At 39.3% G+C, this 16560-nt stretch overlaps 2 protein-coding genes and 1 long non-coding RNA gene across 6 annotated transcripts; 1 reads left to right on the plus strand and 2 right to left on the minus strand.

Moving 5' to 3' along the window:
* Positions 1-519: 519 nt before the first annotated feature.
* Positions 520-3942, minus strand: LOC125194092 (phosphoglycerate kinase, chloroplastic). Its single transcript, XM_048092116.1, has 6 exons — positions 3435-3942; positions 2112-2189; positions 1721-1981; positions 1306-1623; positions 1065-1223; positions 520-912 (listed from the first exon to the last, which is right to left on the minus strand). The coding sequence occupies exons 1-6, from the start codon at positions 3825-3827 to the stop codon at positions 703-705; spliced, it is 1419 nt and encodes a 472-aa protein (XP_047948073.1). The 5' UTR covers positions 3828-3942; the 3' UTR covers positions 520-702.
* Positions 3943-8615: 4673 nt separating this feature from the next.
* Positions 8616-11523, minus strand: LOC125197445. Of its 3 annotated transcripts, none has more exons than XR_007172066.1 (4): positions 11046-11523; positions 9330-9388; positions 9063-9139; positions 8616-8968 (listed from the first exon to the last, which is right to left on the minus strand). It is a non-coding gene; the product is annotated as an uncharacterized LOC125197445 (long non-coding RNA). The 3 variants fall into 3 exon arrangements; XR_007172065.1 differs by lacking the exon at positions 9063-9139 and adding an exon at positions 9912-10043; XR_007172067.1 differs by lacking the exon at positions 9063-9139.
* A 901-nt stretch (positions 11524-12424) lies between these two features.
* Positions 12425-16101, plus strand: LOC125191870. 2 transcript variants are annotated; one of them, XM_048089298.1, is made up of 7 exons: positions 12425-12890; positions 13136-13195; positions 13361-13609; positions 13791-13867; positions 14443-14519; positions 14686-14818; positions 15551-16101. In XM_048089298.1, exons 1-7 carry the CDS (start codon positions 12458-12460, stop codon positions 15701-15703), a joined length of 1182 nt encoding a protein of 393 aa, XP_047945255.1. In that variant the 5' UTR covers positions 12425-12457; the 3' UTR covers positions 15704-16101. The 2 variants fall into 2 exon arrangements, with proteins under 2 accessions (XP_047945255.1, XP_047945256.1); XM_048089299.1 differs by lacking the exon at positions 13361-13609.
* The last annotated feature ends 459 nt before the right edge of the window (positions 16102-16560 follow it).

Genomic DNA, 16560 nt, shown 5'->3' on the forward strand with positions numbered 1-16560 from the left:
ATAAAATCGTTAAAAATTAATTTCTTGCCATGAATTCAGGTATAACCCTTACTAAATCATAAACAAATTAGAATGTATATGTCAACTTTGTAATCAGAGCGTGAATCGTGACTTCCGACGTCAGCTCGCAACTAATTATTCGGAATCATACATAGGCAATCTCAGTTATACACGAGTAATTTGTAATTTATTTATTTTATTTTTGTAGTCAAATCATGTATTTAATTTAAGTCGTCTTTTATTTGGATTTTATCCGATTTTCTATTGGTTTCATTATTGTACAAATTATGGGCCTATTGTGAAGTACTATATGTAATACGGTGTGCTATTAAATTCGTAAATTCGTGATATGGTACTTTGTATCCAAATATGGGGGGAAATTAGGGTTAAAGAAAGATCCAAATTTTGAATAATAATGGATCCATGATCCATCCGTGACCTCAACCTCAAATGAAGAGAAATATAAGTGTAGATAGAACACAAGGACAATGAAGAATTCGTGTAGTGTGAATTGTGAAATGATTAAAAAAAGAGAGTTCTATATATAAAGAGGATGATTGAATTCCTTGATTGCTTATTATGATGTGAACAATGGCAAGAAGAGATCTATAGCACCAAACTCGCATTCTAATACATTTCTCGTTTACAAAGGAAGATAGGTTAGAAAGAATCTAGAAGAATGCTGGCTGCTGCTTCATGGCCTTAAACAGCAACCGGCGTGGCTTCATCCAGGGCAACCACGCCCGGGAGCGCCTTCCCTTCTAGAAGCTCCAAACTCGCACCACCACCAGTCGATATGTGGCTCATCACTCCCGCGACTCCCACCTTCTCCACAGCTGCAACGGAATCTCCACCACCAATGATCGTTGTCACTCCCTTCCCACTCAGCTCCGCGAGCTTCTTTGCAACCGCCTGCAAAAGGACGAGATGTTCAACGTTAGTTCTTACAAAAACTCGTTAAAGACATGTCAGGTCAAAATTTCACTTTCTTGGACAGGTTTATGGGACTGATTCATCACTAAAGTAAATAAAAGAGCTATCTTTTTTATCAAGAATTTATTTACCTCTGTGCCAGCAGCAAACTTGTCGAACTCAAACACTCCCATCGGTCCGTTCCAAATAATAGTTTGCGTGGTGTCCAAGGCAGCATTGAACGTTTTGACAGAGTCGGGTCCAATATCCAATCCCATCCAGCCATCAGGGATTGCCGATGCTGGCACAATCTGCAATGCATTATTTTATGTTTGAGAAACTTAACTGTCGAAACCATATATGGAAGCCGACAAGGGTTGAAAGAAGCCAGACCTTGCTGTTTGCATCTGGAGCAAACTTGTCGGCTATAACAACATCGGTTGGCAGCAAGAGAGACACTCCCTTGGCCTTTGCCTTGGCAAGAAGTGTTGTTGCTAAGTCAAGCTTGTCTTCTTCTACCAGGGACGACCCAACCGAGAGGCCTTGTGCTTTGTAGAATGTAAAGATCATTCCTCCGCCCAATAGCAATATATCACACTTCTCTAGAAGAGATTCGATCACTCCAATCTTGGAGGAGACCTTCGAGCCACCAACAATGGCTGCAAATGGTCTCTTCGGGTTTTTAACTGCTCCATCGAGATAGTCCAGCTCCTGAAGCAGCATATAGGCACAGACCATCAATTTCCAAAGATAAATCTACCACAGTGATGTATCTATTGTAAGAGCATTAGAGTTAAGAAAGTGTAACCTTTTGTAAAAGGAAACCAGCAACTGAGGGTTTAAGGAACTTCGTCACTCCCTCAGTAGAGGCATGTGCTCTGTGGGCAGTACCGAATGCATCGTTGACAAAAAGATCAGCCAATGAGGCGAGCTTCTGTGCAAATTCAGGCTCATTTTTCTCTTCCTCTTTGTAGAACCTCACATTCTCGAGCAAAAGGACGCTACCATCAGGTAATCCGGAAACCAGTTTCTCGACCTCTGGACCAATGCAGTCATCGGCCTTCACAACCTGTTTAAGTATGGATTATCAGAAGAAAGCTAATCTTTATCTACTTCTAACATCCCTTTGCAAAGGCAGAAAAACATGATCTCTCCTATTTTTTCCTCTTCGCCTGAAATTTAATTTCCTATAATTGTACCTGGATACCGAGCAGTTCAGATAGCCTGGGAACAAGAGGTGCAAGACTGAATTTCGGAGTGACACCCTTTGGCCGACCCTGAAAAAAGCAAGCATACGAACAATAGGTGAGTCCACAGTGTCGAGACCAGTGTCATTATTCAGGCAATTTCAATCTGACAACCATGACCTTGTGAAGAATGACTGATACTGTCCTGATGAAACCGAAGGCACCAATGCAATAACACAAATAGATATATCCAAATTAAACCTACTGTTTTAAACAGAAAACTACACTGAAACAGAAATTTTGAATTCCCATAGCCAAATGCTAGCATCTAATTACATTTCTTTAATTCTCAATTACAAGTAATCATGAGGTATGAACTTATTCACAAAGTTATCTAGTATTGGATCATGAGGCCTATGGCTGTATCAGAAACAAAACATAGTTTAAACATCAGATCTTGTGCCTCAAACAGCGCACGAACTATACATAAACCGAGCGAAAAACAAGAATCCAAACTGAACCAAGCAAATCAAAGTCAAACAGTCAAGATTCATAAGAACAATGAGGATCAAAACAATACCCCAAATATGGAAACTGAAGAACAAAATCAACATTCCGTAAAATTGAGAGCTTTAATTTGGAGAAAGGTGGACTCACCAAGTGGCTGGAGAGCCTAATGATAGCATCTAATTAGTCCATTTCTTTAATTCTCAGTTATAACTTACATTCTTACAAGCAATCATGAAGTATGAACTTATTCACAAACTCTTCTAGTATTATTGTATCAGGAGGCCTATGGCTATATCAGAACAAAACACAATTTAATAATCAGATATTGAGCCTCAAACATCACACAAACTATACATAAACTGAGCGAAAAACAAGAATCTAAACTGAACCAATAAAATCACAAAGTAAAACAGTTAAGATTCATATGAACAATGCAGATCAAAGCAATACCCCAAATATGGAAACTGAAGAACAAAATCAACATTCCGTAAAATCAAGAGCTTTAATTTGGAGAAAGGTGGACTCACCAAGTGGCTGGGAAGCCAAACAATAGCATCTAATTAGTCCATTTCTTTAATTCTCAGTTAAAGCATTAATCAAATATGAATTCACAAACTCTAATAGTATTGGATCATGAGGCCTATGGCTATAGTTTAAAAATAAGATCTTGAGCCCCAAACATCGCATGAATCATACATAAACTAAGCGGAAAAACAAGAATCCAAACTAAGCCAAGCAAATCAAAGCCCATTAGTTAAGATTCATCACAATAATGCAGATCAAAACAACATACAGAACAGAAATCAGACCCTTAATTGGACTCACCAAGTGACTGGAGAGAATGACTTTAGCCCCATTGTTAATCAGATGCTTAATCGTGGGAATCGCAGCCCTAATCCTAGTATCATCAGTGATGTTCTGATTGTCGTCGAGGGGCACATTGAGGTCGGCCCTGACAAACACCTTCTTCCCCTTGAGCTCGGCGGCGGAGAGGTCGCCGACGCTCTTCTTGGCCATGGTGGCGGCGCCCCTGACGGGCTTGGCGGCGGAGAAAGATCGCAGCTTGGTGGCGACGTGGTGGGCGAGGAGGGGGTCGGCGGCGGCGAAGCCAAGGCGGCGGAGGGAGGTCTTGGCGAGGAAGCGGGTGGTGGGGGGGTTGAGGGAGGCGGAGGACTTGGGGATGGCGCAGAAGGCCGGAGAGGCGGCGGTGAAGGCCATTGCTGCTGCTATCGGGGAGTGTTTTGTTTTGTGTGGTGGGATGGAAAGATGGAGAGTGAGAAAGTGGGGTGTGTATTTGAGGGAGAGAGAGAAAGGGGGTTTTTTGTTTGTGGTATGGGATTGAGATTTCTCTTATCGTTGAATAGAGGTTGAGGTTTCGATGATTTTCTGGTTCACTGTTCAGTGTCTTCTTCTCTTGTGGTTGCTTTAATCAGTTTATTATGCTTTTCAACATTTTTGTTTTGCATTATTATTTCTTGCCATCTCCTTTTGATTTTTTTCATACCGATTTTTCATTGCTTTTCATTGGTAGTATTGCAATATGTTTCTATGCAATTTCTTTTTTATTTCTATGTATAGTCCGTTTTGGGAGAATTTTTCTACCAAAATGTGCAAAAAGTAAATTTACGAAGAAAAATTGATAAAGGCATTATATATTTGAAAAATAAAAACACATAGTCATAGACTTAGAGTTTGTGATCATGGCGAAAAAATTGAAAGTGTTAAAATTATGATACACTGCTCCCTCCTTTATGAAAAAGGGTACCACGCGTGGATTACACGAGTTTTAATGAGAAATTAATAAAGTAAAAAAGATGAGAGAACAAATAGATAAAATATTAAAGGCCAAAATTAGTCCTTAAACATATAATAATTTTACCTTTTTGGTCATAAACTTTATCTTTTGAATTTTTTGGTCCTAAACATATGGAAATTTGATCATTTTGGTCCTCCGTCAATAGTACCTTTAAAAACTAACGGTCAGCGGCGATTTTGACCAAATTAAACTCTTGAGAGGTCGGACTGAGAGCACAGTACATATCAATTAATGCATAATCCTCAGGTCAAGGAGATTTACTAGACTGCAAGATCTAGGAACTCAATTACCAGAAGATCACGGTCGTTGGACTCACCTTCAAAACAAATCAAGTGCGAAAAGCATCCAAAGCAAAGCAACAATCAACACCAATGTAAAACGAAAACAGAACATAAACTTCCATGGCTAAACGATTTCAACAAGGTTTCAGTAACAAAATAAACGCTGAGCTTCGAACAGCGAAGACTCAGGGAAATTCAGAACATAAATTAAAACGAAAGCGATAAATTGTTTCTTCGCCTCACGTGGAGACGGTGGTACACAACAGCAACTCAAAAAAACGAACCCCAACCCCATGAATTTCCGATATCACCCAAGTGTGTGTAGAAGTGTGTGAAAATGAGTTAAGCGCAAAATGTATATGAGATGATGATCATCCATGCGTGTTGCGTGCTCTTTATTTATAGACGTGGAGATGATCATCTAGAATCTTCTTGAATTCCCTTCTTTGCCCTCCATCTAGCAATCTCCTCCGTCTGGCAATTTTTTTCTTTTCTGCTCACTTTCTCGCCAAACTCCTTCGCCATGTGATTATCTTATTTTCTTCCTGGATCTGGCGATTTCTTCTATACACCTTACTTAAAAGTTGTGTTAAACCCAGAAATTCGTTGAATTAACTGCATAACCAATGCATGAAATTAGCCTTATCAACTCTTAATTTTAATTTTTAAGTCACTAATTAATCTCCTAATTAATCTCAAAATTAAACTCTTAATTCTTTCTTCTTCATTCCTCTAATCTTTCATCTTCTTCCTTCATAATCCCCACCCACCGTCGTCGCCGCCGCCGACACCCTCTCCCTTACTACCCCTCCACGCTGCAACAGATTCTCATGGGTGAACAGGCTCACACCCAAATCGAAGCCCTACCTAAACCAGAATCCCAAATCGAAAAACCCAATTCGCATCAAGATTCTAACTCCCATCCATCACGCCCAAATCCAACCCCAATCTCCAAATCCCTCACCCCCAGCCCGCCACCTCCGTACCCGAGGCATCCCACCGAGATCTCCCACAACAATCCCCACAATCCCTCCAAAATTCCAATTCACCCCCAAAAGTCCGCAAACTATCGGCTCAGGCCACCGCCGCTGTGAAGCTAGCCACCGATGATTCATCTATCTCCGATTCGTCTTCTTCAGCCCCCAATCCAGCCGCCATCCCGCCTCCGACAAGAAAATAAAAACCCTAGATTTAATTCTAATTTTAAATGGATATTTGTTAAAATAATTAGGATATTAATTAGCGACTTAAAAATCAGAATTAAGAGGTTAATTTGGTCAAAATCGCCGTTGACCGTTAGCTTTTAACGGAACTATTGACGGAGAACCAAAATGATCAAATTTCCATATGTGCACGACCAAAAAATCCAAAAGATAAAGTTTATGACCAAAAAGGTAAAATGACCATATGTTTAGGACCAATTTTGGCCTTTGCTCTAGATAAAATAGAAGACAGAAATAGAAAACATGAATAAAACATGAGAAAAAGTTTTCATTTTTTAATAAGACAATTTTTCATAAACATCCCAAAAATGGCAAATAACTATTTTTCATAGACGGAGCTAGCAGTGATAAGTTCTTTTGGTAAGTTCTTTTGGTGAAATGACATAATCACATAATGAATTAGAGATTGATCAAATTTAGTTACTCTATTAACAACTTGGTGATTTATTTAGAACAAATTTTACTCACTCCATCTCTTATAGTAATTTGTTACCATTTGACTCGGCACATGTTTTAAGAAATGTAATAGAAAGTGGGTTGAAAATGTTAGTGGTACGTGAGTCCTATTTTTATATATTAGTCTTATAATAAAACGTGAGTGAAAATGAGTTAGTGGAGTGTGGAGTTCACTACATAAAAGGTAAAAGTTAAAGGTGACAAAGTTTTAGAAACGGACGAAAATAAAAATAAGTAACAAATTTTCAGGGATGGGAGAATATAACTTTTGATCAACCTATCAACTCTATATTTTTCAGAAGTAGTGAGTTAAACCATAATTTTTCTATCTATGTTTTTCAGAAGTAGTGAGTTAAGAGCATCCGCAGCGGTGTCCTTACGGACGGACGTCGTCCGTGCTGACGGCACGACAATGCTCGATAATAAGAGCCCGTCCGTGCCGCTAAGCAGGCTGACGTGGCGGCACGCGATTGGTCAACGGCTTAGCCGTTGGATTTTCCTTTATTTAAAAAAAAATCGAAAATAATACAAGAAATTTTAAAAATATATATTTTTGGATCCCCTAAAAATAGAGCCGTTTATTACCGTTTTCTTTTTAATCCCAAAATCATCTATAAATACACACATTTATCATCCACTTTTCACATCAAATTATCTCTCATTCATACTTAATTATATAATTTTTAATTTTTAGGATTTTAATTAATGTAATTTTTAATTTTAGGATTTGAATTATGTAATTTTTTTTTATTTTTTTTTGTAATTTGTAGTAGTATTTCAGGTATTTTTAATGCATTTTTAATATTGTGGAAATGTTTCTATTTAAATTGAATAATGGAAGGATGAGACCCTTGAGTTTGTCCTTGCGGAAGAGCATGGATGTGGGTGTTGTGCTCTTGCCTGAGAGCAAGAAGTAAAAAATGAATAAAAGTGGGTCCGAGCCCACATCCATGCTCTTGCTAAAGAACACAAATAGAAATGCTCTAAACCATAATTTTTATAGCTTTATGTTTCCCATGAAATTTATTATGACTCATATCTTTTGTCATATATCTTCACCATATTTATAATGAATAGCTAGAAAATCGACCATAATATAGAATACTGCCAATTTTTTAATATCAACAAAATTTTAATCGCACGACACAATTTTGAGAGGTAACTGAGTTATGGCTTAATTTGAAGGTTTAAAATCTTCATGTCAACATGGCGGTCTTCTAACCGAGGCCTAAGAGCATCAGCAGCAGCGGACCTCCGCTGGGCGTCGGACCGGCGTGTCCGACGTCCGTCGCGGACGTCCGCCATTGGGCCAGGAAGGGACGGACACGAACGTCCGAGGCGGACACGGGAGTTCCGCGGTGCTGGCGCAACGGCTATGGGACGTCCGCCGTTGTGGCATGCGGACGGACGTCCGCGGCGGACGTCCGATACGAAATTTTGATTTTATATATATACTCCCTCCGTCCCGGGTTAGTCGCACATTTACTTTTGGGCACAGAGATTAAGGAATGAGTAATTAGTGTTTTAAATAGAATGGCTAATAAAGTAGGTGAGTTTTAAGGTCTTTTTTTTATCTAATATTTTGTTTCCAACCCAAAATTAAAACTGAAACCCTAGATCTTGGCCTCAATCATCGTTCTTTCTCTTGTTCATTGTCCCCCCATCTCTTCTCTCAATGGTGTACGACGCGGACACCATCGTTCCAGACACTCCCCCTCCCGCTACCGCAGTCGTAGCCCTCCACTTAGATACCGTTATAACGTGAATCGATCTCTTTTCAGAAGAGCTATTGTAGCCCCAATTTCTAATTCTGAAAGTTTGAGGTCCGATCCAGTTGTTTCAGTGAATGAATCGGAAACTGTTGTTTGAAAATTTTTAAAGCATTAGTCATGTTATTAATTTGGTTGATTTGCTAAATTATTTTCTTCCCTAATTAAGATCAATCGACCGATACTTATTTAATGCAATAAATGATTCAACGCATTTAACAACACTTATTATGCATAAATATTAATGTTAATCTGTCAATAAAAATATTAATCTCATTATTAAATGCATTAATGATTGATAAATGTCAACTTAAAAAAATGCGTCAAACTAAATTGCAGTTGCATTAGTTTTTAAATAAACACATTGAAACCTCCCTAATTAAATAAAGATATTTCTAGAAACTTTAAACAAACAATTTGAACAATATTTCTAGAAACTATAACACAATTAGATAAAGATATCCTTAAATTAGAGTTGGGATCAAAAGCTTTCAAAATTATGGCGGCAAGTCTAAAAAGATTTCAATTCTAAACAAATCAAAAATTTATCATACACATGGCGCCTAAAATGTCAGCCACTACTTATAAATACACACCATCCCACATTCTTAATTTTCCTTGCATCAACTAGGAGAAATAAAAAATATCAAACAAGAAAAGATGAGGCCACGTGAGTACTCCATGGAGCAGCGGAACCAAGTCGTTCAATTCATCCTTGGTCGTTGCATCAATGGAAAACCAGCATACGGGACCTTCGTGGAAGCCACAACAAAGTTCTCCATATCAAGGTATACTTGCTCAAGCTATTGGGATGCTGCAAAAAAGCAAAAAGAAAGTGGAAAGGCAATTTAAATGGTAAGTGGTAAGAAGTTCATAAAATATTCACTCACTATTCATCTTGATCTCACTTTATTTCAAAGTCTGGACCTCTCTAAAAGGACCACCATTAGAACTTTAGCTGTTGGATTACAATGCAGTAAGTCAACTGTTGGGAGATAGGTAAAATAAGGGATGATTAGGTCTCACACTTCAACAATACGATCTAATTTAATTTCCCCTAACAAGCTGTACGATTACGATTTTCCTTGGAGGCTTTGGAAGTAGACAACTTTATGCAGAAAATCAAGTTTAGAAACATGCATAACACTATCCATATCGATGAGAAGTGGTTTTACCTTACAAAAGGGTCTCAGAGATTTTATTTGGCATCGGGGGAGGATGACCCACATAGGAGCTGTCAAAATAAGAAATTCATTTAAAAAATTATGTTTACGTGTGTTGTGTCAAGACCATTATTTGCAGAAAATGGAGAAGTCTTGTTTGATGGTAAAATCGACATGTTCCCTTAATCCCTTTCACACAACAAGTTCCAGCAAAGAGAAAAAGTAAAAACAGAAGTGCAGGAACTATGGAGACAAAGCCTATACAAAGCATAACAAAGTGACTAGGGATTTCTTGATCAATAAGGTAATGTCTACATTACTTGCATTACTATTGTGCATTTAATTATGCATTACAAACTATGCATTTTAGTGTATCAAAACTTTAAACATAAACCAATGCATATGAGTGCACCTAAGGTAAGATCTGCATTATTGTTATGCATTTTATTTTTGCAACAATATGTATGCATTTCAGTGTCTCAATATCTAGATGATACACTAATGCATAAGAGTTCACCTAATGTGTGATGCATGGATGTAATGTATTCTTTCAGATCATACCAGCCATCATCCAAAAATGGCCAAAGGACGCACCTAAGTTTATCGACATCCAACTAGACAATGCAAAGCCACATATATTGGACAGTGATCCGCACTTTAGAGCTGCTGCTAATCAAAATGGATTTGTCATGAAACTTGTACAACAACCTCCAAACTCCCCTGACACTAATGTCAATGATTTGGGTTAGTTTAGAGCAATACAGTCACTGCAAGTTCAAACTGCATGCAAAATAATTGTTGAATTGATCAAGGCAGTTGAGAAATCATTTGAGGAACTATATGCAGTAACATTGGACAATGTGTTCCTATCGCTACAAGACTGTATGATTGAGATTATGAAGGTTAGAGGCCATAATAGCTACAAACTTCCACATATGGGAAAGGCAGCTTTAAGGAGAGCAGATCAACTCCCACACAACTTAGAAGTTCCAGCAGAGCTTGTTAGACAATGCATTGCACATCTCCTGGAAATGGGATGCACTGAAGGATTGGTACGGATTGCCAGATCTCTAGGAATGGAAGTGTAAGGATGCATATTTATGTAATGATGCATCATTGGTGTAAAATATGCATATTTTTGTAATTATGCATATTTAAGTAAAGATGCATAGTATTTTTGTAAGGATGTATATTTATGCAATGATGCATCTTTGGTGTAAAATATGCATATTTTTGTAATTATGCATATTTAAGTAAAGATGCATATTTATGTAATGATGCATCTACGGTGTAAAATATGCATATTTTTGTAATTATGCATATTTAAGTAAAGATGCATAGTTTTTATAATAAAGCATATTGTTATAATGAAGCATATGTATATATGATCTGCCTAATTAATGTTCAAATTGTTTATATTGCCTAATGAAACGCACAATCAACCATCAAAATGCTAGCTCCACAGCCAACAAAAATCAACATTACAGCCAACAACCACCAACATTATAGCCAACGATATTAACTCACCAACACAATGAACAATTCACCAAAGTCAACAAAAACCAGCAATATAGCCAACAATATTAACTCACCAAGACAACGAACAATTCACCAAAGTCAAACAAAATCAGCAATATAGCCAACAATATTAACTCACCAACACAATGAACAATTTATCAAATCATAGAAGCAGAAAAAATAATTTAGCATAAATTAGAAACACCTCACCAAAGATTGTGTATTTTATTGATAATCAGAGGGATTGAAGTCCTCATCACATGAGTAAACAGAGGAGAGATCAGATATGGAACAATTGTGCTCGTTGTCTGATATGCTTTCTGAGACCGTCATTTCTCTCCATCAAATGCAGCCTTAATTTCACCAAATTCGCCATATCGGCGTTTATCTCTACCACCTGCAAACCACACGGTTTCAAACCTCTCGTATACAGGACTGGTCTAGTCGTCGTGGGTCGGGAGCGACGTGGGTTAACCCACCCACTATTTGGCAGATCGTCGACGAGGAGTGAGGTTGGGGTTCGAGACCGCCGTGCATTAATCGCGGATGGAAGATCGCCTAGACGGGGAGTGAGGTTGGAAGATCGCGGATGGAGAAGATGGAGGCGGAATTGATATAGGCAGATTGTCGATGGGGAGTGAGGTTGGGGTTTGAGACTGCCATAGATTAATCGTGGATGGAAGATCGCCTAGACTGAAGAAGCAACTCAGCCGATTTTCCAGCCTTTACCAAAAGAACATCCGGTCGGCAACCAGTGGCATGACCTCCGAAGATGTGAAGCTTCTGTCCCACTAGCAGTTCCCCGACAGTGAGAAGGGGTTCGAGGAGTTCAAATATTAGGAGGTTTATCTTGAGGTGGAGAATTCCCCCAAGTTTATGGCGGGTGTTGAAGCTGGGTGGCCGAAGTGGACGAAGATCAATGCCTCTGGCGAGTACAGCAGCAGTGCCGGTTCCCACAAACTCCCCGAAGCCGAGGCAGAGTTCCCGACACCTCAATCGTCTTCCCGCTGCCGTCGCCCGATTGGGCAAAAGGCCGTGCTGCGGATGGCTAGGGGAAGTTCCAGCGCCTCGCAAGAGGTCCACTCGGAAGCTCCTTCGCAGATCACTCCCTAGCTGAGCAATCTCGCAGTTCATGATCGAAACAACGGAGAAGTGGTATGCAGGGACGGATCCCATGTACAAGGATGTTGAAGGATGAGATCGATACTATGAGGAGAAATCTGAGGCTGCCACCCCTGCCCGATGTTGACAGCACCACCGGCGATGGGGAGGACGAGGCTGATGACGGGGACTGAGATTTTAATACCGTATATTGTTTATTAATTCCGTAAATTGATTAATTTGGTGAATTTGTGATTTTTTTTATTGCGGGAAGTCCGCGCGGGAAGGCTATGGGATGTCCGTCACTGAGAAGTCCTTATGACGTGGCAGTGCTGTGAGAGGTCCTTATGACGTGGCAGAAGGTGTTTTTGGGAAGTCCGTCGGGAAGGCTATGGGAAGTCCGTCCCCACTGAGATGCTCTAAAAAGTAGTAACAGAGTCTAGTTCCTAAATCGAGCCCATTTAATCTTACCAACTCCCAACACCAAAACAAAGCCCAAACGCAGATCAATTCAGGAATCCATGTTCTCAACCAAACCACTCTACTCTCCAATGGCGAAACCATCACCAGTTTTTCTGCTCTCCGTCGCACCCCCACCGTTGCTATGCCGACCGTCTCCATTCATTTTCCACACACGATTCCTGCGCAGAAGGATCCACGGACGCCGCGCCAGAATCAGAGCGGTTGGGGAGTGGCAGGACTACGAGGAAGCGGTGAAGAAGAAGGACCTCGCAGGAGCGCTTCGCTTCCTCAGGCTCAAAGACGAGCTTCAGACCTCTTCAATTGAGTCGATTCCTCAGTCGAATGAGGAGTTACGCTTGTTTGAAATTGAGCGGGATTTTCAGGTGCTGAACACGTGCCTGAACGCCGATGATATGCGGCTTGTCGGCACCGCCTACGGTTTTCTAAAGGATCGAGGACTGTTGGCCAATTTCGGGAAGTATCGGAACATAGGTAATTCACACCTGTTAGTTTGATTTCGATGTTTTATACTGTATCGGTGAATGTGGAGGAGAACGTGTGAAAGGATGGGAAAAAGGGGAAGGGGATAAATAATTGAAACAATAAGGGATGGAATTAGTAGAAAAACAAGGAACATCTTTAGCACATTGCCTGTCATTTTGCAAATGGATAGACTACTCAAATACAAATTGAGGTTTTAGGTGTATGAATGATGTTGTATTCGTGCTCCGATGCAGTTTTAGGGGAATCAAGAGAAGTTACACCATCTGTGTTGAAGTCTTCCACTGGCTTAGAAGGTATACGATCATCTAAGTAAGTACTTTCTTTATTAATACATCAAAATATGCAGTAGTATAACATATCTTGCTATGTTTCAACTCGAAGCTATAAAAAATATTTTGGTTGCAATTTTTATTCATATATGATCAATAATTTCTCTTACATTTCTGTTGCTGTACTAGTGTCAAAGCTCTCTCCCAAAAAGTGGGGAGTTTCTGGGAGCTCTAGTGTTGTTTTAATAGCTGTACTTGCTGGAACATCTATACTGATAAATCAAGGAATAGACATCCGGCCGAACCTAGTAGCAATTTTAGCATTGTCTATGCTAGATGCTATTCTTCTTGGTGGTGCATGCTTAGCTCAAATCTCTAGTTATTGGCCTCCATATAGGCGCCGCATCTTAGTTCACGAAGCTGGTCACCTTCTCGTGGGTAAGCCATCCTAGTAAAATATGGTTTCTCCTTCTGCAATAGCACACTATATCCATGGTTAATTATGCATGCCTATATTTTTTTTCCTACTACTCTACTCTGCCTGGATGAAAAAGCCTCAGCCTGGCGTTTGGATTTACTTTATCTGTTACAATAATGCTGTAGCTATGTGAATTTGCAGCATATCTAATGGGGTGTCCAATACGTGGTGTAATTTTAGATCCTATCAGAGCAATGCAAATGGGCATTCAAGGGCAGGTACTTTGATACTGGCATAAATACTTCATTATCCTGGGTCAAAAGTGATGGATCGGTTATTAGCATATCACTTATCTGAGCTTAATCCTCCATAGCTTCTTGGTCTCTAACCATAATTTCAGAGTGGCCGTGCTTTAAAGAATTCAATAATTATGAGAATAAATGTTGATGTTCAGTTTATTGTCTGAGAAATTTGGAATTTAATTAAATTTTTCCAAACAGAGTGACTAGTGATGCAAACCTTATTCTCTGGTGTGTCTGTTGATTCACCGTTCATCTTTTGTACTGGATAATCTGGACTCTATTTCTTTGCCCATCTTTCAGTCTTGAACTTCAAAAACATATAGGGGCAGACGCCCGACTGTTTCTCCCAACTCGGTCATCCATGGTGATAGAGCATTGTCCTGTTGCTAATTTACATCTCAGATTTCTATATATTCCTCACCATTGTTTAACTTCCAATACATTCTGTTGTTTTTATTCCTCCTTTTGACTTCAGACAATTACCAAAACCTTGTTTCTCTATGAAGCTTCTCCATGAACATATTTTACGCTTTCATTATGATCTCTTGCAGGCAGGTACACAGTTTTGGGATGAGAAACTTCAACATGAGCTTTCTGAGGGCCGTCTCAGTGGGTCCGCCTTTGACAGGTTGGTGGTGATAAATTCAGTAATAGAGACTCTTATAATGCTTTATGCATTCAATATAGGTTGGTTGGGAAAAAATGTGTACGTCGTAATATGGGTGTAAATTGTGATGTTGAAAGTGTCTTCTGGGTTGTAAGTTTTTATCAAAATCTAAGTTTGACATGTTTAGGTACTGCATGGTGCTTTTTGCTGGGATTGCAGCTGAAGCTCTCATATATGGAGAGGCTGAGGGTGGAGAAAATGACGAGAACCTCTTCAGGAGTATCTGTGGGCTTCTAGAACCCCCATTCACCATTGCACAGGTCTTCCTTTTCTAAAAAATGTCTGTTTTTGTGTAGTCAGAGTAATTCACTTAGCTCGAGCATTGAGAATTAAATCTCCCCGTCAAGCGATGAATGTTGGCACCAAGAATTCTTGTCTTACGGTTTAATTGATCCTCATTCATCCGTGTACATAGTCGTAGCTTCAATGACCAATAATCTCAGGTTTATATTTGAGCTCATTGACAGGGCACTATCACCATCCTATATTCCTATGTAGGTGTAAGTAGAATTGGGGCTGCAGTTTTGGGCTGAGATAAAAATATCTATTTTAGTTATAGTTGGAGCTCAGTATATTAGTATACCGATCAATGTGGGAGAAGAGGATGGCCAAGTGCTGTGTCTGCAAATGCTATCATCCACCAGCTTTGTCTGCAGACTCAGCTTAGTGATTTGCAAAAATACGGAACTCTAAAATGAGCAATTAAAAATCGGTATAGGTTATGAGTGTCCATGCTACTGTGAAACTGATACAAAATTAGATGCCTATTGTTGATGAGTCTTTGCTAGAACGGAACTTGGGTTTTTGATAAGCATTAGTGGTTACTCAAATATGTGGGTGGATTTTTCGGTAAGACACATAATAGAGCAGCCTAATGCCAAGTAGCTATCTCAGTACTTCATTTAAACTCTAGATTCTTTACCAATTTAAATGCAGTTACTAATAAGAATATTGGCTTTCAGAATAATGTATTACATCAATGTGGTTCGCAGATGTCAAATCAAGCCCGTTGGTCTGTGCTGCAATCCTACAATCTGCTCAAGTTGCATAAAGCTGCCCATAGAGCAGCTTTCATAGCTTTGGAAAGTGGAGGTGAACTGAGTCTAGTTATAAGGAGAATTGAAGAGGCTATGTCTTCCACGTAGATGAAATCCATGTGTATCGCTTGTGCCGTTGGCCTGTTGAAGTACACCAGATGGAAGAAAATGCAGTAGAAGCACAATCTGTTTCGGCTCCATGAGTTCATAGACATTCTGTACTGACACCACACACCATGGCAGCATATGGTTCTGGTGTGGGTTCTTCAACAACTCTACTGCTCCGGGGGTTTCAAGAGCTTCCACTTGAAGCATTTCATTGCAGAAGATTGTTTCGGTGGGAATAGGAGCAATGCTGTAAATAAGGCAGAGTGATGAATACAGGGTAAAAGAGATCGGTGCAACAAACAGTAGTTTGCTTTGGCTTAATTTCTTGCAATCAGAGATGATAGATATTTTTTGTAAGTTGGTCTTATTGTTTATAAACTTTTTTGGTATTTGGAATCTGTTTCACACGTCTTGAATTACTATGACCCTCTATAGTTATTGTCTCTTAGTTTATTGAGCAAATTAAATTGATGATTGCATAACCGGTCAACCGTTTCGGTTAGAACCGGAACCGGCCGAATAAGCAGGTCTAATTGAATTGTACCCATGGCATGAACCTCCTAGTGCATTGTAGTAGTCTGGTAGAAAAAACTGAATTAATATAGTACCTCACTAGTTATTACTAGTAACAGTTAAAAGGAAGTGTGTAAGTGTTGGCCTCTTGGTAGATTGATTAATGTTCGGACCAAAGGCCACGAGTCTGAGTAAATTTATGTTGATTTGCTTATTTTAAAAAAAATCAAGAGTAATTTTTTTTCAAAAAATACGTGTATATGATAAATTAAATTAGTACCATAAACTCTTACTACAAATTTTTTACATTTTTATCAGATAGTACAAAATACTATAACAACATT

Source organism: Salvia hispanica, chromosome 6 (assembly GCF_023119035.1).
Source record: "Salvia hispanica cultivar TCC Black 2014 chromosome 6, UniMelb_Shisp_WGS_1.0, whole genome shotgun sequence".
Taxonomy (NCBI): domain Eukaryota; kingdom Viridiplantae; phylum Streptophyta; class Magnoliopsida; order Lamiales; family Lamiaceae; genus Salvia; species Salvia hispanica.